We start from the raw sequence: 22,868 nt of genomic DNA, 5'->3' as shown, positions 1-22,868 counted from the left end.
TCTGTTTCCTCTTTTTCAGCTGATAAAATCGTCACAATAAACTGAGGAACTCTGCTGCCCTTTGTCGTGTGAGCTGCTTTTGTTCTTCAACTCTTGAAGGCAAAGTAGAAAGTCCAGGAAAAATGCAAACACAGAGTGGTGAATCAGCAAAGCCTCAAGGGAAAATCAGGGTAAACGCTGCCACCAAGTGACCACAGCCTGCAGTTGAAGACAAAGTTTTACTCCAGAAAGTTATATGGTATCAAAACATGATATTCTAGTTTTTTTTGTTTTTTTTGTTTTTTACATGTACCTGGCTGTGGATTTTAGTGTGGATTAAGTGACTTTTCCACTATTAGGAAGTTTTAAAGCATGACAAGTTTAAACCAGGAGAACACATTTCTTGAGTGCTCTAGTTACCTGATCTCAGCACTGAGTGGCTTTGGCGATGGGCTGTAGTCTACACATTAATTTACTTTTATTTATACTTTCCCAACAACCCTGTTTGCAAATGCAGCATGCAGCTTGCAAAACATGTAATGCAACACACACTCAAAACTTTGTTGAGTGTCTTAAAACTGAAGCTTTTACAAGGTACAGAGCCAAACAATACTCTCAGAGTGAAGAAAATAGACAGATGGCTAATAAGGATGGAGTGAAAGACTCCAGAGAAGGCTTGGTGCCCTTTGTTTGAATCAAAGAGCTGTAAAAGTGTGTGATTGTTCATGAATTTCCCATTCCCATGACAAGAGAATCAGCAGAAAGAAACTATCTGGATGTAAACAGGATTTGGCGGATCACTGTGTGCTCCTTAATGAGGTGATAATGTGCCTGTAACGGCCTAAAGGTTTGCTCTGCTGCCCTCTAGTGGTCAAAGGTTCCTGCTTGAATTCTAATGTGGTCTTTAAAGCACAGTTTTTTAAATGAAATATCCTAAAATATGTCAATAAAGCAGTAAGACAAAGTTTAAATCATGAAAAAATTATTTATTAACAGAAAAACTTACATACTGGGACTCCTCTATGTCTTGGTTCTCAACTGGTGGGTCTGAAGTGAGCTGCAGATGTTTACCAGCAAAAACATTGTAGTGGAAAGTCCATGATATGCTTTTATTTTGATGATTTCTGTATCTTTGTTTTGTCACGTTATTATTCCAAGTCTAATCTGATCATTAAAAACACCTGGTTACGGTTGAAACTTGTCAGAAATTTGGGTCGTGATTGGTCGATAAATAGCTGGTGGGTCCTGACTCCACACCAGTTGAGAACCACTTCTCTATGACATAATGTTACTACAGTGCAGTCCACGTGTGTCTTTATTGATAAATTATCTTTTGCATTACAACCAGAGCTCTATATTCTGTCACAATGGAAATGAGGGGCCTGTCTCAGAGTATGATTAGTGATGTTCGGTGCCCATTAAGAGCCTTTTTAAAGTCATTTTTATTGTTTGAAGCAAAACAGATACTGTTGAATTTGTATTTATCACTACTGGGATTATTTTTTTTAGTACTTTATGGGATTAGAAGCCTTCTTTTAGAGCTACATCTGACTTTTAGAGCAGAATTCCATATTATTTACCATGAGCAGGAAGAATAGGGTTCACCAACACTTTTTAATTCATCATGGGTAGTCAATCTCCTCTGCCATCCACCCCCAACCCTGGCATGATTGCTCCACCCTCCCTCCTCCCTGCTGGTTTGCTTTTACATTATTAACATCTTCCTGTGCCTTGGCCTGCTTGTGTACATTCACAGTCCAACACAGCGGGTGACAGAATTCATGTGGCTGTTTGCAAACCCACCAACAATAAGAAGCAACCGTGGCATTCACTTGGCTCTCACACTGACCAAACTAAAGCAGACTTTAGCTCAAGTCTGCTCTAATGGTCCTCAAATGTGAAAGTAGCATAAATTTCTTGATGTTGGTAAATACAGAACAAACTAGAGGTGCAAAAACAACAGCCTGCACAGACAAGACTTTAATAATCCTCACTAAATTTGAAAATATTAGAGACCCAACACAAACTGAATGTGGCTAGCTGTTAGCTACCTGCTACATTTATTGTGGTAACTTGTTGTCACTTAGATTGTGGTATTTTTTTATATTAAAACTCTGTTGTCGCCACAAATCAACAAGCTGGTCCTCCATTTCTTATGTCTGTCTAACGTTATAACTCACATTTACTATCCTCACCATGGCTGTGTTTGCTGCGCTTCCTCCTTCAGTCACCTCGCTTCCTGATTGGCTATCATTCAGTCCCATGTAACAATCCACAGAGTGCTTGGCTGTCCTCAATGTTCCACCTACACAAAGGGATTTCTGATCATAAATATAGAACATGTTTAACAGGGATGTACAATAATGGATTTTGCAGATATCTGATATACTGATATTTAGAAATTAATTTTAGCTGATAGATAGAAATACAGGTATCTAAATTATGTTCAAAACTTCAGTCCTCTAGATGCACGTTAAGGATGAACAAATAAACAGATTTCAGCAGACGTTTAGTGCATCCTTGATGTAAAATATTTAAAATTCAAATCAGAGAAGGTCAGATCCATGTCCAGAGCAGGTCAGAGAAGGTAAAATCTCTTTTAACACACATCACACCACAGGAAAACCTGGCCACATAACCTGTAGAACCATTAGACAATCTGGACATTGCTGACTTGGTCAGATGGGGAATCAAGCCTGAAATCGGCACAATTGTTTTGTGTTGTGTACCCAGCTTTAGTTAACTTCATGAGACAGGCCCCAGATCAGTGATAACACCAAATACAGTCCACTTTAGGTCTAGTGCTTGTTTTTGTGCTATTATATTAATCACTCCTAAGTATATAAGATCAATTCAGTCCACATATTGTTCAGAAATCAGCTGCAAGGACATAAATTATCCCCTAATATCAAACTACATTAAATATGTTGATGTCTTACTGATTTAAAACCTACTCTCATACTGTGTGTGATTGTAATGTCTTTAAAAAAAGCACTTTAAAGCAGAAGTTTGTGCTCTCCAGCAGCAGCAGCAGTCATTAGTCAGGACGATATTTTCCTCCGTCACTGCACCCCCACCAGCTCTGTGATGGACGGGGCAAACACCATCAGCTCCTGATATTTGTTGAAGAAAAGGTGAAGGCGGGACAGGTAACCATCCTCCTGATATGGAAGCTTCTTCTCTGCCAGGTACTTGGACACAACAGGCTTCACCTGTAGAAACACAGCAGTATTTATGGGTTAATCAATGAAAATAACAGTCAGAACATGGACAAAAATTTTGAAAAGAACAACATCTGCAGGATATACCCAACTACTATGGTAAAGCTACATTTTTTCTGTTGACGAGCAGGGGGCAAACTCGGCTGGTTGCTAAATGAAATTGCATCAAAGTCTATGAGAAAATATTATCTGACATTTTTTATATCTGTTTTGATAAGCTTGAATTACCTCCTGGACACCTAAAACTCATAAATTGAGAGTAATTTTGATTTTCAACTTACACATTAGAAAGGGTCACTGAATACTGACTACAGCTACAATTCCAAAAAAGTTGGGGCGCAGTGTAAAGGGTAAATAAAAACAGAAGCTATGATTGTCAGATGCAATAAACCCATGTTTTATTCACAATAGAACATAAAGAATATATATGTTGTTGAAATGGAGACATTTTACCATTTCATGAAAATGTTAGCTCATTTTGACTTTGACAGCAGTGACACATCCCAAAAAAGTAGGGACAGGGCCATGCTTCCCATTGTGTAGCATCCCATCTTTATTTAACAACAGTCTGTCGGGGAAGTGAGGAGACCAGTTGATGGAGTTTTGGGGGAGGAATGTTGTCCCATTTTTGTCCGATGTAGGATTCCAGCTGCTAAACAGTCCTGGGTCATCTTTTCTGGATTTTTCCTTTGCTGATGCTCCAAATGTTTTCTACTGGTGAAAGATCTGGACTGCAGGCAGACCAGGTCAGCACATGGACTCTTCTACTGTCGAGCCACGCTGTTGTGATGGATATGGTATGTGGTTTAGCATTGTCTCGCTGAAATAGTCAAGGCCTCCCTGAAAGAGACGTTGTCTGGACGGGAGCATATGTTGCTCTACAACCTCTCTCTACTTCTCAGCAGTGATAGTTCCTTTCCAGATGAGTAAGCTGCCCATGCCATAGACACTAATGCAACCCCATACCATCAGAGATGCAGACTGATGTCAAGCTGGACGGTCCCTCTCCTCTTTAGTCCACAGGACTCGGTGTCCATGGTTTCCAAAAAAAATTCAAATTTGATTCTTCTGACTACAGAACAGTTTTCCATTTTACCTCGGTCCATTTTAAATGAGCTTTGGTCCAGAGAAGACGGTGGCGTTTCTGGATCGTGTTCATATATGGCTTCTTCTTTGCATGATCCAGCTTTAACTGTCATTTGTGGATGGCACAGCCAACTGTGTTGACAGACAATGATTTCTGGAAATGTTCCTGAGCCCATGCAGGGATTTCCAGTACAGGATCATGCCTGCTCTTAATGCAGTTCAGTTCAGTTCAGAGCTTTTTTGTCCCACAGGGGGAACTTAGGTTAAGTTAAGAACAGTTAAGCACACACAAATTTCCATTAACAAGGTACATCAGAGTAACAGCATGTAACCAACATTGATTAAGAAAGAATTTGCCAAAAGATTAGTGAAACAGGCAGCAGGTATGGTAGCTGTTATTAAAGGGGGAGCTGCACAAAATACAGCATCTTAGCTCTACTAGAACTACTAGAAATAATCAGCCAAGTGACTGAAGAATGCCAGCCTGAGTATAATCTTGCCCCCTGAGAGAGGAAATCTACCACTGCAAGAGACATGTGCAAACAAGCAAATCAGGAAGATTTAGGGGGAAGGCTGTCTGAAATGTTCTAGAAATTTTCAAGGGGGCTTAAGTGGTCTGATAATAATAGGTAAAATCATTACAGTTTCCTTTTAAGCATTTGCCACTGATACATTAGGATTGCAGCAACTCGTGGATTTTTGTGACCTGAACTTGGACAAACAAACAGCCCTGCAGTTCAAATCCACCTGGCTGCACATGAGTTTAATGACTGCTGGTAAATGACACAGATTTAGCTCTGATTGATTCATACCTTCAGACACATGTTATCAGACAGGAAGGGGAAGAGATGGTGCTCCACGTGGCAGTTGATAAGCGAGTGTCCAAAAATCCAGTCCAGCACAAAGTTCCTCGGCAGGTTCAGGACCCCATGTGTCATCTGGTAGACCCTCTTCGGTCGGCGGGTGGGGGAGAACATGGGGAGGCCGATGTGCTGTGGTGTGCACAGAGGTTTAGAAAGAAAAACATTACCTATCTGCAGACAAACAGACAAGCTGACCTCACCACAGCGTGCACTTAGCAGCTTCCCTAGAGGTTTCAGCTATACTACTGATGCTGCAGAGTGAATGCTGTGGTGAGATTTGAGGTTTCTAAAGACTTTCAATCTGATTGTGTCACCTTTTAGTGGTGCCTTTCTGAATCTAATGGATGCAGAAGTATATTAAATTAAAGCTCTTAGTTGTAATAACAAACTATAATGACACTGTGGTCAAAGGTTTTTATCACTTACTACCCACAAATACACCGATGAGGACAGAAAAACCTGGAAGATCCTATTCAGGACTGCTGCTTGTGTGTTTGTTGTGGCCTCTATGGAGTTGTGGGCTCCCACCAATCCTCCAAAGAGTATGAGACCTTACTTTAAAGTGCAGCTCAGTGGAGCTGTAAACTACTGAAACATCTGCTGCACTTCAAGACTTTCAGGGCCTGATTAGTCAGCTAAACCCAGCACTTTCAGAAAGGACCAGCTGTCAGCCAAACAACCAAGTAGTCACAATAACAGCCAGCTGCTTTTTATTGTATTCCATTCTATTTCTATTGTAGACTCAATAAAATAGTTTGACCAACAAGTGACAATCCTCTCTCTCTGGACATTTTAGATTGATTTCACCCCAGTCCAGCACACTTCATCCACATGTGTAGAGACGGCCTGAAGCTGTTTCAGCAACAAAGATGCTTATTTTATTGAGGTGTCCATGCTTTCTCTGTGTACATAGGGGAACTGTTTCACAGTGTTGTCTTAATCCATTTTTAAGACTGGTATTTTTAAAAAAATGAAAAAATTCCCCTTTCCCTCCTGGCTAAGTAAGTTGGTAACATTAATGCATGGATTTTTAAATGGATGTATGTATTTAACATTTATTTGTAACTCTGTATTATTTAGTGTTGTAGTACTCAAAAATGGTCTTGGTCTCAAGACCACATTTTGAAGATCTTGGTCTTGTCTCGGTCTCAGACTGGCCTTGGGATTTTTCATCAAGACCAGTCGAGACCAGCTGGACCTGCTATTCTTCAACTTCATTAATGTAATAATAAGTACAAGCACTTGCTAAAACAACAAATATCTTTACCTGCAAAAACTCAGACAGCAGTCCATCTTATTTCTAGTCAGAAATACCTCTAAACTCTTACTTTAGGCCTCATTCACCTGACAAATCTACATAAACATCTCATTTTCAGATATTTAAAATAATTCCTGACTTGTCAGAGGCTTTTAAATACATACAAGGATTTATTTTTTACAAGAAGTTAGTTGAACAAGTTTATCAAGATTTGTGATTTTTGCATGTTGTGCTTTGAAAGAGTTGCAGACACCTTGTTTTTATCTGTCAAATTTAGTTAAAAGTAAACTTAAATTAAAGAGCGAATGCTCTTTATCTGTGCAACCTTTCATGTTTTTTTGAAATAGATTTTTATGGTCTTGGTCTTGACTTGGTCACAAACAAAGTTAAAATAGTTTTGGATTTTTAATTTGTTTTTATTTTTATTTAGTTTATACCTTTTGCTTTAGATTTCAGTTTAGTTTTTATTAGTTTTTCCTGCTGGTTTCTTAGTTTAGTTTAAAAATCATTTGTTTTAGTTTAGTTTTTATAAATTTTAGTTTTTTAGCAATATGAGACACCTGTCAAGGGCCAGACCAAAAAAGGCTCATCACTTTTCATTTTTTAATTCAATTTTTATGTTTGTATACATCTCAAGACCTAAAATTTATTATTAGGTGAAGTCTTCTGCAATCAAATCAGGCCACTTTACTCTCTCTGGGCCTGGGTGTTTATTTCAGACAGTTTGCTGCTGACAAAGACTAAAACTAAGGAGGTTTATTTCATTTTATTTAGTTTTTTCAGCACAGAATTGAGTTTTAGTTAGTTTTGTTTTTCTCATAAAGCTCAGTTTTTATTTAGCTTCAGTCAACTAAAACGATTTTGACCTTTTAGTTTAAGTTATATAGTTAGTTTTAGTTAACTATGGTAACCTTGGTCTCGACCCCCAAAAGTCGTTGTCTTGTCTTGGTCTTGGTGCACTCTGGTCTTGGGCAAGTCTTGGTCTCAGATAGTGTGGTCTTGAGTACAACACTAATATTATTAATTTTATATTTATTTATCTCAGGTCAAAGTATCAAAGTATCATGCCTGCATACCTTGAATAAAAAAGAAAGAAAGAAATTCCTACAAATCAGAATCAGCTCCATCAGCCAAGTATGCATATGCAACAAGGAATTTGATTCTGGTTAGCTTTGCTCTCAGTGTACAGGAATTAAACATTAAATAGAAAAAAATAAATAAAACTGAAAGATTTAGAAAATTTGAGATTTGATTATTAGGGGTGAGTATTGGCAAGAACCTCATGATACGATACGCATCACGATACTTGGGTCACGATACGATAGTATCACGATATATCAGGATATCCCGATATTGTGATATATTGCAATATTCTACACAGTTAACTGAGAAAATATAGAGATGATGTATATGTAAATCACACAATACGTTGGTGGTCTTCCCGCTATATTTCACGGCAGCAAGACAGAGCTCGCAAACGGCATTTCCTTTCTTAAACTCACTGTTTGTGCTCACACAAACGTGTGAGTAAGTAGTATTTTACGAACAACTCAACTAAAATATGAATTTTTATTTTTTAACCAAAAAAACAATATTAAGAGTTGAAGTATCGGTATTGTATCGGCAATATATTGCCGTATCGATATTTTTCACAGCTCTATTGATTATGTAAAAGCTCCTCTAAGGTATCATTTTGCGTCTGTGTGCATTTCAAGATGTGCAGAGGGTGCAAGGATGCTGAATATACGTGGTCAGAGGTGTGAGATATGCAAGGATGTTGGCTAATTTATTAATGTAGCTAATTAACCACAGACCAAACTTGATGTAATAATGCAATAATGAAGCAAACTGAAAAGACGCATGATCCCCTCTAGCTCAGCTCATCTGTTGCTTTTATTACAAACTCAAACCCTGTACGTTTTCTCCAATACCTTCTTATTAAGCCTTGCACCCTAACATTACATGGACGTTGAACTCCTGTTCCATCACTTGTGTAAGAATGATATTAAATTTTACCCATCTTTGATCTTTATTTAAGTATAGTCTGATGCCTCTGGACTCCCATATCTGACATTTTAAGCTTTAATCAGTTGCTTCAGTTTGTAAGATGCCATCTATGCCTGTTCACATTTCTCTCTGCTACACAATAAAAGAATTGGCAGAAAAAGAACCTTGTGTTCTTGTGACAAAAGGATGTTAATGTCAGTAATACACAGGGATGACAGCTGAATGTGGATGTGTTTTGCTCCTGCAGGTTTGGTTCTGATGTGTTACTCTTTATACAGAGGGTTTGATTTACTTAGAACAGATTTCAGCTGCAATATCCAAAACTTGAACATCATTGGGGCCTAATTCAGAAACCATTTAATGTTAATGATATCCAGATGTAAACACGCCTATGTAGTTGTCCTCCTAAGGGCAGACTGCTCTTGTATTGGGTCTTAACATGGAGAAAAGTGATCTGCACCTTTACGTAGTAAGTGATGGAGTTCTGCCCATCTGTACTTTAAACTTGGCCAATACCCCTGAACAGTTTGTCATTAAAGAAGAAATCTAGCCAAAGCACAACCTTATCTTGAAAGTTTGTGTTGAATTATCTTTGGCTGAGTCCCTGCTGGTCTGGTTACTGATTAAAGTAAGGACTGATAGTGTATTAATGTTGGACAGTGATTAAGCAGCTTCATCTAAATTATTTTGAAGGTGTCACATTCCCCTGTTTAATGGCCTCCTTCAGACAAAAGAGTCAAGCACTGAAACATGTGTTTCACAATGTTTTTGGGGATTAAAATATGTTTAAAAAAGGACACCTGTCAGAAAATGAGGAATTCTACTCCACCTTGTTTACAAAGAGACATCAGGCCAACCAAATCAAAAGTTATCCAGAGTTCAGGATTCAAGGAACGCAGAAGTCAGAGAAAAACAACCGGACAGTCGCCAATAACAGCATCAGGAGAACAGGAGAGCAGTTTGCATGTCAGACCTCCCACAGAGAACAAACATATTTCTCTGTCAGACCCTCGACTTCACATCAAGAACCTGTTTTCTAATCCACACTTTGATCAGAACAATGCACAATGACCTGCCGGACTCCAACACGGGAAATCACGCATGAATAGTTCCAGTTTATCCCTTTAGTTCACTCACTGCTGCTCTGATCTATGAGAGCACAAAGCTGCATTCAGACAAAGTTTCTCAATAACAAAAGATACACTCATTATGATCCAACAAAAAATAATAGGGCCAGAAAATCCATCAAAGCTGTGAGAGGCAGTGAATGTTTGAATTCCATGTTTGTCATTCTGTACACAGGTACTAGTTAGGTTTCAATCGCCATTTTTAATGAACTTTTTTCATGCAAAAGTAATTATATGCTTCTTTCATGCACTTCTTTTATGTGAGCATTAGGAATCAACAGGTTAACCACAGGTGGGGCTACTTGTGAACAAAAGGGGAAAAAAGAAGCAGAAGATGAGGGCCAAACAGAAAAACTTACGTAATGGTCAAGCTATGAGCTATGTGCATAAGGCCTCCGTGCAGAAGCATAAATCAGCTTTGAGTGTGAGCATGGCTGTAGACTTATGAACACGCAGACCGGCTGCTGCTGTTTCTCACCTGGAAAATGTTGACATGGATGTACGGCACAGAGAACATGGCTCTGCAGACGAGCATACACAGCAGAGCACTGATAGGCGACTGGAACCCGGAGACATTGATCAGCAGCCAGTACTGAGAATACAGACCCAGAAAAACCATCAGGATGGTCCTACAGATGATGAGCAGAGAGTGTCCTCTCATTTGAGCTGTAAATCAGAAAAACAAACACTGTCACAAAGTTAAAAAACAGCTGGGTATAACTCAAATTTATAGGGGGTAAGAACTATGTCTTGAGCTCATGCCCATCATCACATTTATTCTGAAATATTTAGCCCCCTCTTTGGTCCTGGGACATCTCTTACCAAGTGCAACAAGTGGAGTGATGATGGGCACAGCCAGGGGGGCGATGAACAGGTAGATAGTACGAGGCAGAAATGGGACCTTCCACACGCTGGAGTCACCAAGTCCGATGACGTTAGTGTGAGCGTGATGCATCTTAATGTGACCCTGAACGCCGGCTCGAGCTGAGAACGAGCCGCAGATCTGGAGGGGGAAGCGCAAATGAGAAATATTGTCATGAATAAAAGTTTATTGGTTTTATCAGTGTTAAAGCCTGCAAATTCTTGGCACAGCTTTACAAAATTACAGCTACTGGGCTCATTACAGTGAGCGGACAGGAGAGGGAAAACAGCTACTGAGTGATAACATTGTTTGATAATTTGGCATTTATATTAGATTTGATAGGAAGCAGTGAGCAGTATCTGTTTTCAGTGAACATCCGAGTCAACAGGTTCAAAAGTTCACTAAACTGATTATTGTCGCACTGAAGTTGCGGAAGATTGTAAACAATCTTCTTTTTTCCAAGGGTCATAAACAGTCCCCTACACTTTTATTTACTCAGGGTGGGTTACCTGACCATGACTCCTGCATGTGCTGTTAGAAAACTGATGCCACATTCATGTCTGTACATGCAGCTGTCCTAATAATTCCCCTTGCCATCACTTGCCACTTTTTGAATTTACTTTCTACTTGGATAGTATAAATTCTGTTCATAATGCATTCTTATGAGTTTCCACTGAGTGCCCTCTGCTGTCGCTGGGGTTCCCTGCAGACTTCAGTGGTGCAGCTTGTGCATCCTTGCCTGGCTATTGTAAGAAAATTTATAATAAACTCTGTTATTTGAAGCACACACAAGAAACCTGAGCTCTACAGAAAGGATAAGCGCTCAATGAAGAGGTTCCTAAACGCAGCTAAACCCTTAATATTCGCCTCCATATCAATGGTGCTGACAGAAGGGCAGCAAGAAGCCAACACTTCACCAGGGTTGTCAAGCAGGAGCCCCCCCTTTATAAAGCTGACCAGTGATCTCCAGCATCCCAGAGCCATCACCCCCTCATGCCAGCTCTCACCATCCACCATGCCATCACAGAGACATGCTCTTTTTCTCTTTTTTGCCTACCCTCCAACATGGCCATCACAGACCAAACAGCATGGCCACCATCAACAGTCCCAGGCTTGGCAAGAGGTTGGAGGAAGCAGAACTAGGGGCAAGGTGCCCTGACTGGGGCTAGTATTCACCCCCACGGGACTAGGATGACGCTCTACCTCCCTATTCTACCTCAAGTAGCATGACTCATGATTACAACTACAACAAGACTACCATCCTGTTATTCCTACGACTTATAAACTTTAAAATAAGTTTGTTTTTCTTGGTAGAAGTAATATTCATGAGCCTGAGGTATTCAGAAACTTTAAGTGTGAAATAAACATAAATAGCATCTCAACTTTTATCTTGGAAAAGATAGTTGGAATGTTCAAGGGTCAAGGATACCTCCATTGTCCCTCTGAGGGACAAACTGCTTCACAGCTATCAGTCCCACATAAACCATTCTTATAAAGTTTGAAAAGAAAGAATCAAACAGAAGATCAACAGAATAAATATCACATATAATCCCACTGAGCTATTCATAAGGCTAATAGCATTATATATTTTGGTTGAATTGTCTTACATGTTGGAAGGACATATCTGCAGCCAGACGGGGGTAGCAAGAACTCCTTGAAAAGTGGACAGTTTGATTCATTCAGGATCATCTGGGTCAGGAGTTTTCAAAGTGTGGGGAAGTTGTTATACTCTACTCTAATTTAGTCAGAACTATGAGTTTAAGTCTCTGCAAGATTGCATAACTGCAGATCATCCTCCACCTTCAGCCTTGCCTGGAACTCACTTTGGATCATTGTCAGTGCTAAAAACCTGCACTCTCAGAGGCTGCCTCAGTGTTTACAGCTCTAAATGTCTCAGTTACCTTCAGAGATCAAAATTTCTTCTACCTCTTGTGTAAAAATCTCCCTGGTTTTGGTCCCTAGACTTAGTGCTTTTGTCTCAATATGACACCAGGATTTACACAGCCTTATGCTCTCATTAGCTTGTACATCTCTGTCAAACACCGTGGCTGTTGAGCATTATCAGGACCAATGCAGGAAAACCCGGACTTCAATAGTCAACTCTAGTACAGTATCTATATCAAATATAAATCTGTCCAGTGTGCCCCATGCAAAGTAGAAGCTCTGGTTTATGATTCTGCGCCTCCCCTGAAGTGCTATGGCACCCCCTAGAGAAGGCTCGCCTCACACTTTGAAAACTGCTGGGCTATTAAGAGTAGTGATGCCAGCTGCGAATGAATACTAAAAACAAAACACTGAAATTGAGTCTGAATTTCATCAAAATTTTGAATGCATTGTGCCAATGTCTGTGGTATGGAATAATAAGAAACTAAGACAGATTTATAAGGGCTTACAAGTGGATAAATTCTGATCTTTGTATTGTCTCAAACTACTAGGGGTAATTGACTTCCTATCTGGGAAAGACACCTTCTTTATTCTGAAATAAAATATGGAACTTTGGGTGGATTGAAGATTATAACAAGAACTTAAACAATGGAAAAAGGAACTTAGGGAAATAACAGAACAGTTAAAAGGCAACACTTAAATAACAAGGTTTAGATGACTTTTGACTTGTCCTCTGAGCTGTCTGTGAGTTTTTAAAGTGAAATGAGACATTGAGGAGCAGTGGACTTATTTTACATCACTGTGGCTGCAGGGAGAGGCTGATGTAGTGTAACTGAAAGGAACAATATACATGATTTTAAAAACATAAATGTTACTAAATCGGGACTAATGCATTAATGCTGACAGCTCTACTTACACTCCTAAACTAACTTCTGAGAAATAAATATTTAAGGAAAACTGCAGCCAGAGCTGGTTAGCTTAGCATAGGCACTGGAAACAGATCTTTCTAGTAGCAAGTCAAGGTGGTTTTTACTTACCATGGAAAAAGTTGGATCTGCTGTTTCCCTTTTTTTCCAGCTAAGCTTTCTCATTTCTAACTATATTTCTTTAGCCAATAATAGCAGTAAAATGAATTTTTGTTTTTTCCTTCTAATTTTTTTGGGACCAGCTGCCTTTATTTTGATGGGACAGTTAAAGAGAGACAGAGAATATGGGGACAGAGAGAAGGGGAAGACATGCAACAAACAGCACTGAGATTAAAATTTAATCGTAAAAACAATGTATCGAGGACAATAGCTGCTGTTTAAAGATGCCTGCCCTACCAGCCGAGCTAAACCTGCGCACTGAAATAGGTCATTTAAGTGTGCTTGATCAAAGGTGAATACATATTTTTATTATTATTGCTGCATGATAATTTAAGAAACTATGAAAACATGAATCTAGAACCAGGTAGCTTTGCATAAATGTTGTAAAAAAACGGGTGAATATCAAGCCAAGCTATGTCTAGGAGGACGTTTTATGTGTGAGTCAGGCCAGCTGTTTCCAGTCTTTATATGAGGCGAACCACATTCAATACTAGCCTTATGTTTAACCCACAGTCATGAGAGTGGCACCAGCCTTCTGGAGTATCTCTGGATAAGCATAACTATTCCTTTATATGTCCTGCTTGAGCAGCACATGGGTTATTTCTGCACCTCTCACCTCGATGAAAAAGATGGCCCAGAATTTGCCCCAGGCCTGTGACTCACTAAGTGCCCCGTGGCTGGCCAGATGTGTCCCTTTGACGGTGATGATGGCATGAGCGACGCCCATCAGCAGCATGCCGGCTGAAAACCACAGAAGCTGAGAGGAGCCGAGCAACAGGAAGGCTACGGGACAGAAAACACACAGCTCAATCTAAACTCAATAAGATAAGGTAGAGAGGCCACGACCTTGGAGAGAAAACACAACACATATCATCCACATATTCAGCATTTCTTTACATGACTTAAACATTTACTTTACTCAGGAAGTTATTTTACAATCTGTGTTTGATTTCTAATTCTTTTCTTTGTGTTCCAGGATTGGTCACGTTTAAATTCTAAGCACCAAAAGAGTTTATCTTTAGTACATGAAACTTAAAGAAACATCAGACTTTTTCATTTTCCAAGTGGCTCAAGTTTAATGATGAATTAAATTAATCTCAGTCTAGATTATCCCTCATCACCTCATCCCTACCGGTGAGGCCCTATAAGACCTTTTCAGTTCAGGAAGAGACATGCTAGTCAGGTGTGCCCACCTGTTTCGTACTTGTTTTGTAGTTAGGACTGTGTTCAACAGAAATGGCACTCCATAAGGTGTTTTTACTAAACCACCAGTTTTTTTCCATCGATACATTTTACATATTGAGGGAGAAAAGCTGCTAAAAATGGCACTAAATTCCCTTCCATTGTGAGTAATCTGAGTAGTGAGTAGCTTGTGGTGCCAACCAGGAGGCCACTTTTAAACAAGACTGGTATTGCTGCAGCCCTTATAGACCCTGTGTGTCATACCCTTTTACATCCATACTGCTAGCGAGGGAGCGGTCACCTGCGAGAAAGATGCTCAGTACGGCAGGTTTGTGCGGGGCCACTCTTAGCCTTGCCTGCAGCCCGGCTTGTTTGCCCCGCTTTCGCCTTCTTCACCTTCGCTGCCTCCTCCCCACTGGCTGTAGTTGTTGTGCTCCTCCTGTCAGTCTCCGAGCGCCCCGTTCTCTGGATAATCTTCATCAGGAAAGATGTAAACTCCTTGGGCACGCTGTCAGTTCTGGTGTAGGACTTTGTTTTGCTGCTAGTGATGGAGCACCACCCCATGCTACCTTAACAGGTAGTATTCAGTAGCCTCCTGTTGATCAGGCAGTGTTCTGTTGCAGTTCCTGGCAGCTGTTGTTAGCTTTTAAGCTACCCAGGAGTTGTAGTTGAGACTGAGATCTTCTTTTCACCTTTTTGGGGGTTTTCTTGATGAAAATTTCCTGTTTTTTCTCCTAAAGGTGTCCTGGACCATCCATCTTCTTTGTTTTCACAGGTTTCAACATATGTTGTCAACTTAATTGTGAAAAACACTACAAGTCCAAGATATAACTTAAGAGTGCATCTTTCTTGCTGCCAACTGCTAATGAGATGAGGATCTTAGGAAATAATCACATATTAAATCACAATCACAATATTGGGTTAAAAAATGCATTAGATTATTTCCCCAAATTGTTCAGCCCTTCTAACTACTGTTATTCTTCCTATGCTGGTTTAAATTTGTGATCTACAGACATCTTTTAGAGAATGCTTCCACAGGTTTCCTCACTGACATGACAATATAACCCCAATCCTTACCTCTCTTTTTATGGCCTTAATATGTGTGTTAAGATTGTTTTAAGATTTCATAGGTTGCTTTAAAAGCTAAAATATGTAGATTTTTATCTGCATTAATTAACATAGGACTACTTCTATGTGTTTTTACATTAATTTCCATGTTTCCAACAGTTCTCAAGGCATAGAAATTCTTATTTTTCATAGATATAAGATGATGTGTGTTCCTTCTTAGCTGGAAGTTAGTTGTCAAACTAACACTACTGACACCAGCCTTGCTAACAGCAGAACTGTCTTCCTGTAGAGCTCAGGCTGAGAGAACCTGTGCTGTAATTTTTGCTGCAGCTACTTAAAACTCTTAGATCAGGAGAGTTTGTGTCTTGAATCTTCTTCGGTCCATAAAAAGCGTCTTCACAGAGCTGTAAATCCACCGGGTGGCTGTGGAGGTTTCTGACTGTGAGCCAGAGAGTGGGATCAACAGACCCACTGACCCACAGCAGAGCCGCTGTGTGGACAGAAACACGCAGAGAGGATCTGCTGCAGGTGTAATGTGTGAGCAGCGGTGTGACTTTCAACCATGACGACAGGCGGGATGATCAGGTGAACAAATGAAACTCTATCCTTCACCGCAGTGACTGTGCTGCTTTGTGTCTGACAGCATTTCATCACACGGGGGTTCCTTACATGATTACATCACTGCGTACTCGCACTAATAACCCCCATCTGAAGCCACTTAACATAATGCAGATGTTAAGAACTCCTTACTGCTCACTTTGCCCCGTTTTTAATCAATCAATACCACATTCAAACATCAGTACTTCGCGTAATTAAATCCCAAAGGGTGATAAAATGTCTGTTAGCCTTCACTTTGAATAATTAATGACTGCAGCATCTTTGTGTTTGTACTTTTGTTGCATTTAAAATAAAATCTTTGATAATCCTGCAGCACAAGCATCAATGCAGAGGCTGTTTGTCTCTCTTAAAGCATGCATGCTTACATGTTTCCTTCCTAACCCAATAAAACGGTACTAATATTCAGCACCTCATATTTCATGTCAGCCTATTTTAAGTTGATATGTCACAAGATCTACATATCAGTGACCTTCTAAGCCACGCTGGGACTCAATTCAACTCAAGAAGGGTGTATTCCTTCATTCTAAAACTACACTTAGAGGTTAATTTAAGGAAAACGAGCGGTTCAAACAGCTTGAATGTGATGTAAATACTCTGCAGCTGGTTGTAGGTTTAGATAAAGTGTCCTGCAGTGCTGCTCAGAGATGTCACTTCTAATGATCGAGTGACATGAGTCACAAAAGACACTCATCCTAATTGAGGTCAGGAGCTGACCAGCAGTGACCCAGTTAGAGGGGAATCATGGGATACAGTGAGAGTGTGAAGCCTTCATGACAACAGAGCAGGACTGAGGGGTGACAGCGAAGAAGGGTTTGTGTTTCAGAAATCCAAACATGCATGATGGATTGTGTTTGGATGATGTTTACAAATTAATGAGATTGTAAGGCATGTAATGGTGGGCATTTAGGCATGTTTATTTCCTTTTAAGCTCCAATTTTCAACATTTCCACTAAATAAACTGGAGGGTTTGAAGACTTTTGGAATCTTGATTGCAGTTTCTCATTAAAGAGGTGGTGGTGGATCCTCAGGTAGGATTAGCTGATTACCACTGCTTTAGAGGGTTGTCACCATCTTAATTTTGGACCATTCTAACCTAAAAAATCCTCATGTTTCAAAGATTTATGATACATTTGTATATCCAATACATTTTCTGTGTATAAAACTAGCTGCTAGTAAGTATAACATGTTACTGTTGAATCAATATGTGTCACTTAAACTATCTTTTAATGAATAGAATGTCTATTGTATAAACCTCCTGTTTCATTTTAATGTTGCCTGTGCTTATTCAAGTTATATTGTATTCTACCATCTTCTTTCTCTAAGTCAAGTGTTGTGTTGTCTTGACTTAAATTCTAAATAGTAAAGGCAGTCTTGTCTGAAAACCCCAGATACATTTTTATGAAGGATTTGTTCACACTTTCCTAGTTGATAAGTTTCTTGTGCCGCTGAAGAAATTTATCAACTATATCTCAAGGTTATAAAACAAAAAATGCCTGTTTTAGTCCTGACCCCCCCCCCAACCTGAGTCTTCAAAAGCTTGATTACCTGATGGTTCTAAAGATTATCTGTGGTGTGTTTAGGATGATCTTTCTCCCTACAATCTCCTTGGAAGACGATCACTACTGCCTTGATTTGAAACAGTAAATCTTATCAGAAATCCTGCAGTGTGGGGGGAATACAGAGGACAGCCAAGCAGACATGAGCAGGATTTCTCTGTGGAGCTTACCAAAGGAGGAAGCACAACAAACCCAGCCAAAATGATGATAATAAAAATGAAGCACAGAGTTCAACAGAGGTCGGACCTGGAGGAGCAACCTCTTGGTTTATGGCAACAACACAAGTGTTTATGCAATGTGTCCTATAAAATATACCACAATTGAACTGACAAAGAAAGCTGTTAGACTGACATTGTTACCACAGTGGATGTAGCAGGTAGCTAACAGCCAGCCACTTTTAGCTTGTTTACTTTTAACCTGCATCACTGCGTGAGATTTGGAGTTTTAAGTTTGGAGACTTTGGGTGTTGTGAATGAAACTATTGGTGTGTGGTGTGCTGTGTTGGCCATCTCGTTGTACACCACATTCTATGAGAACAAAACTGTTAAATCTGTCAGTATCTGGGGTCATGTATGGAGTCTCACATTTTAAATATAAGGTAAGATTTAAATACCTTTTAGTGTGCCACGCTTTGCTTTAAGCTTCATGTTTATTATCATTGCTATGACTGTGTTTGTTGTGCTTCCTCCTTTAGTCAGCTTGTTTTCTTGCTATCTTTCAAATCCACCTGACAATCTACAGAGTGCATGCCTGGTTGCCCTTAAAGCCCCTTCCATACAACAAATACTGGACATGCTTCAATTTACGATTTCTAATCGGAGCAGCTCCAATCATCGAACCAAACCATCAGGTGCACAGGCCTTTGCTGACAACTTACAGGGGGGAATCTGCACATTTTGCAGCCTACCCCTTTAACACAATACTATTTTTATCCATACAGCTCAATCTGCATGAAAGTAATGCTTGACCTTTGCTCTGTCTTCATCTGGCCATTGGCCACTGTGATGAAGATGAATTGATTGAATTTATTTGGGAAAAAAATAAGGACTCTTGCTCAATAAACTGACTGTTTATGGCGAGAAGCTGTAATGGTAGATCTATTAGAAAAGTTTAGATTCAACTGGGATCTATAATTTTATTTGTTGTTTATTATTTAAGGAGCATTTCTGATTAATACTGGTGTTTTTTTCCACATAAAGGTAGTTTATTTCTGTTATTCATGCCAATGCTTTAGTTCTTTACACCCATCTCTAAGTCAAGGTCATCAAAATAATTCCTCTATTTATCAGGAAAAATAAACATTTGATAACTCCTAAAAATTTCTTGCTACTGTGCAATCATCTTTGTACTTAAAAACCAAAAACAAGAGAAGAGTTATTTAAAGGTACTGCATGTTTTTCTGCAGTCTGCAATAACTTGTACCCCCTCTTTGCTGACATTTATGACTTTCAACCAATAACAGTGCCTCTCATGATCCCAGCAGCTGAGTGAAGTTTACAGAGCATGCCAAGTCTTACCAGGTGGCAGACAGAGGAAAGCTGCTGCCAGGATGCTGCAGTCAATGCCCCTCCTCTCCCACCAGCTGCTCTCCTTCACCGTCTTCTGCACCAGCCGTGTCAGCTCCATCATCAGGGACTCCTTCTCCACCTCTTCACCTCCTTTCCCTCCATCTTCCCTGTGATCCCCTCTCCTCTTCACCACTTCCGTCCCCTCTTCCCTCCACTCCTCCGGTACATTCTGCATGTCAGCTCTTCAAGACAAACTCACCATGCAGCCGGCACTGAACGTTTCGTACACGCTGCTGCACCCTGAGGACAAAGTCTGCAGGTCAAAGTTAGCATTGCAAAAGTGTTCTTTGGCCAGAGGCAGCATTGTCAGAGAGGCCCAGCCCCCTTCCTGCTGCTTCAAGAGCCGCGTGGACCCTCCTCTCCTCCCTCCTCCTCATCTCTCTCCTTACACCGTTTCCTCCTTTTCCCCCCTCTGTCAGCTGACTCCTGATGCAATCCAGCAGCAGAGGAATCCACTATCCCACGGCCCGATCATGTACGGCTGCCCTGTGACGTTACAGATCTAAAAAATGCTCACACAGGCAGCACAGCTCCGTCTCTCTCCTCGCTGCCATCTCATACATTCTGCATGTCGTGTTTCTTTGTGTCAGCTCCCCCCTCCTCCCCTCCTCATCGCTGTAACCTTGGCAAACGTCCTGGGAAAAGAGAGGGCGAAAAAGAGGGATTAACAGTGGCAGTTCAGTTGTTTCTTCACTGGGGGAAAGGTTTCAGGATGGAAAAAAGGAGATTCTCATGCACAGAAATGTGCTCTGATAGTTTGAATGGGTTTCTGTGTTGGCAGAGGTGAGAGGATCATAAATTTTGCGTGCACATACCCGGTGTCAGAGCTGCTTTTTACTATGGAGACGAGCCAGTTATCCGGGCTGGATGCCAGTGAGCTATTTAAAAGATACAGATTAGATATATCACAATATAAAAAAATATTAACCTGCTACTGACAACAATGGTGGTATTTTTATAAAACTGAAACAGTTCTGCTTTGACACTTAATACCTAATGGTTAAGAAATACAATCATGAATTAATTGTCACTTCTACTGTGGCTATCCTAGGTATAACAATGCATTTATATTAGAGTTTCACCCATATAATTACAACAGCAGTCCACATTTGTCAGAGAAAATCTGTATTGAAATATTTGGTGCTCTATAATTTTGTCAAAGGGGATTTTTAGACCCTTTTAGGAGTGCTGGAGCACCCCTAAATTTCATCACAGCGCCCCTTAAACAATAATAACAGATGCACATGCCCAACAAGATTTTGCAAATACACAGGTGCAATCCTCCCAAAAATACAACATTATGAAAAATGTCATTTTTCGCTGTGATTTAATTCAAAAAGCTAAACTTCCATAAATTCAAGAATTATCTCATTCCGAGTGAAATATTTCAAGACCTTTTTTTTAATGATTACGGCTTACAGTTCATAAGAATCTAAAATTTCTTTTCTCAAAACATTAGAATATTGTGAAAAAGTCCAATTTCTTGTCAGTAATTTCTCTCAGTATGTCTCAGTACACACAATCACAACCATTGGGGAATTTGAAATTTCTCCAGAAGACGTCATTGACATCCTCCATGAGGAGTGTAAGTCACATAAGGCTATTGTGGAAAAGACAGAGGTTGTATCAAAGCATATTCATGTAAAGCTGACTGGAAGAGAAACGTGTGCTAAGAATGGGAGCAAAAAGCAAAAAGCAACAGGGATGAGCTCAGCCTTCAGAAGATTGTCAAACAAAGCAGACTCAAGAACTGAGGAGCTTCACAAGGAGCTGACTGAGGCTGGAGTCAATGGATCGGGAGCCACACAGGCAGGTCCAGGACTACAAGTGTTGAGTCAATCCTTAACCACAGACGTCATCAGTGTCTCACCTGGGCCAAGGAGAGAAAGAACTGGACCACTGTGGTCTCAGTGGTCCAATGTGCTGTTTTCAGATTAAACTAAATTTTGAATTTCATTCAAAAATCAAGGTCCCAGAGTCTGGAGGAAGATCTGAGAGGCCCAGAATCCAAGGTGCTTGCTGTCCAGTCCAGTGTGTTCAGTTCCAACAGCCAGTGATGGTTTGAGTGCCATGTCATCCGCTGCTGTTGGTCCCCTGGTCTTAATCAAGTCCAGAGTCAACACTTTCAGCCATCTACCAGGAGATTTTAGAGCCCTTCATGCTTTTATCTGCTGAGCAGCCTTATGGATACTGATTTCCTTTTCCAGCGGGACTTGGCACCTGCCCACAGTAAAGCCAAAACTACCAGAAACTGGTTTGCTGACCATGGTATGGTTTGAGTCTGACCTGAACCCCACAGAGAATCTCTGGGGAAATGTTAAGAGGAGGATGAGAGACACCAGACTCAACAATACAGATGAGCTGAGGGCTGCTATGAGAGCAACCTGCGCTTCATAACACCCCAGTAGTGCCACAGACTGACTGGCTCCACATACATGCAATAATTCATGAAAAAGGAGCCCCGACCAAGTATGGAGTGCATAGATTAGCCAAATTTTCCAGATGGTTGACGTTTATGTATTATTAATCCTTTTTTGGACAGGTGTTTAGTAATATTCTAATATTTTTAGATAGTGGATTGTTGAGTTTATAAGCTGTAAGTTGTTACCATCAAGATTATAAGAAGAAAGTCTTCATATATTTCACTTTTTGTGGAATTAATCCACAGTATTTGGAGGTTTTACTTTTATATTTAAGCAAGTTAACTCTAAAATAGAGATGCAGGGTAAAAGTCATCCCTTCCTCAACAAATGGCCTTAACCCAGAGGTTAATGATAAAACGGGTAAGTCAGTTATTCAGATGGTAGTTATTTTTAGGCCCTTTGACTCAATAGATGTGCTATTAAGGGTTAGGAGATAAGACCTGCAATACTTACTATAAAAAGTAGTAGAAATTAATGGTGTGGCGGTACAAAGGGTAAGTTTAATTGATCACATTAATCTGATAACTGGGAATAATCAGGTAATAATCTGATTTGTCATGTAAAAATGCAGTTCGATACTGCCTTTTCTGTAAAAACCTCGTTTACCTGATTTTATCAAGAGTTGGGATTGTTAGAAGTATTCAAGTGCTCAGTGTGCCGTCATTATTTAAGCTGCACACGCTTTTTAATCAACATTTCAACTCATTACGCGTCAGACGTGTAGCTAGCGCTAGCTTAACGTTTATTCGCAGCTAATATCATCCTCCTAGCAGGCTAGCCGGCTAGCTCGCACACTAACCTGCCATTTTTTGTGCTCCTGTAGACGTTGGAGTGTCTGTCCTGTCGTTTAAATTGTTAGCCTGTCGTTATTACAACGTTCAGAATCACCGACAACGGACAGAGACAACGCTTTTAGCATCAATAAGCGATTAACGGATTAACGGAAGGGGGTGCGCGAGTACGAATTGGCGTGGTAAAAATGCGCATGCGTTGTAAGAAACAGGCGCACAGAACCAGCGTGCGTTGAAAAGAAATCCAAGTATCCCGAGTACTAATCTCTCTCGGTTATTCACGCCTATAT

The 22,868-nt window shown here is 40.2% G+C and overlaps 1 protein-coding gene across 3 annotated transcripts; it reads right to left on the bottom strand.

The window, feature by feature from the left end:
• Positions 1 to 994: 994 nt before the first annotated feature.
• fads6 (fatty acid desaturase 6) lies at positions 995 to 22,728 on the bottom strand. Of its 3 annotated transcripts, XM_041816520.1 has the most exons (9): positions 22,587 to 22,728; positions 20,180 to 20,242; positions 19,882 to 19,999; positions 19,314 to 19,604; positions 13,989 to 14,155; positions 10,364 to 10,544; positions 10,020 to 10,207; positions 5,099 to 5,278; positions 995 to 3,191 (listed from the first exon to the last, which is right to left on the bottom strand). In XM_041816520.1, the coding sequence occupies exons 4-9, from the start codon at positions 19,537 to 19,539 to the stop codon at positions 3,042 to 3,044; spliced, it is 1,092 nt and encodes a 363-aa protein (XP_041672454.1). In that variant the 5' UTR covers positions 19,540 to 19,604; positions 19,882 to 19,999; positions 20,180 to 20,242; positions 22,587 to 22,728; the 3' UTR covers positions 995 to 3,041. The 3 variants fall into 3 exon arrangements, with proteins under 3 accessions (XP_041672454.1, XP_041672452.1, XP_041672453.1); XM_041816518.1 differs by having other exon boundaries at positions 19,314 to 19,999; XM_041816519.1 differs by lacking the exon at positions 22,587 to 22,728 and adding an exon at positions 22,394 to 22,412 and having other exon boundaries at positions 19,314 to 19,999.
• Between the last annotated feature and the right edge of the window lie 140 nt (positions 22,729 to 22,868).

Source organism: Cheilinus undulatus, linkage group 20, assembly GCF_018320785.1.
Source record: "Cheilinus undulatus linkage group 20, ASM1832078v1, whole genome shotgun sequence".
NCBI lineage: Eukaryota > Metazoa > Chordata > Actinopteri > Labriformes > Labridae > Cheilinus > Cheilinus undulatus.
This window is presented reverse-complemented; position numbering and strand designations above follow the sequence as displayed.

Excerpts from the sequence above, each read along its gene's own strand:
- fads6 (XM_041816518.1), bottom strand. The coding sequence starts at position 19,539 with ATGCAGAATGTACCGGAGGAGTGGAGGGAAGAGGGGACGGAAGTGGTG. Across the intron at positions 10,208-10,363 it reads CACTCCACTTGTTGCACTTG|CTCAAATGAGAGGACACTCT; the intron begins GTAAGAGATGTC and ends TCTGATTTACAG. Across the intron at positions 3,192-5,098 it reads CTGATAACATGTGTCTGAAG|GTGAAGCCTGTTGTGTCCAA; the intron begins GTATGAATCAAT and ends GTGTTTCTACAG.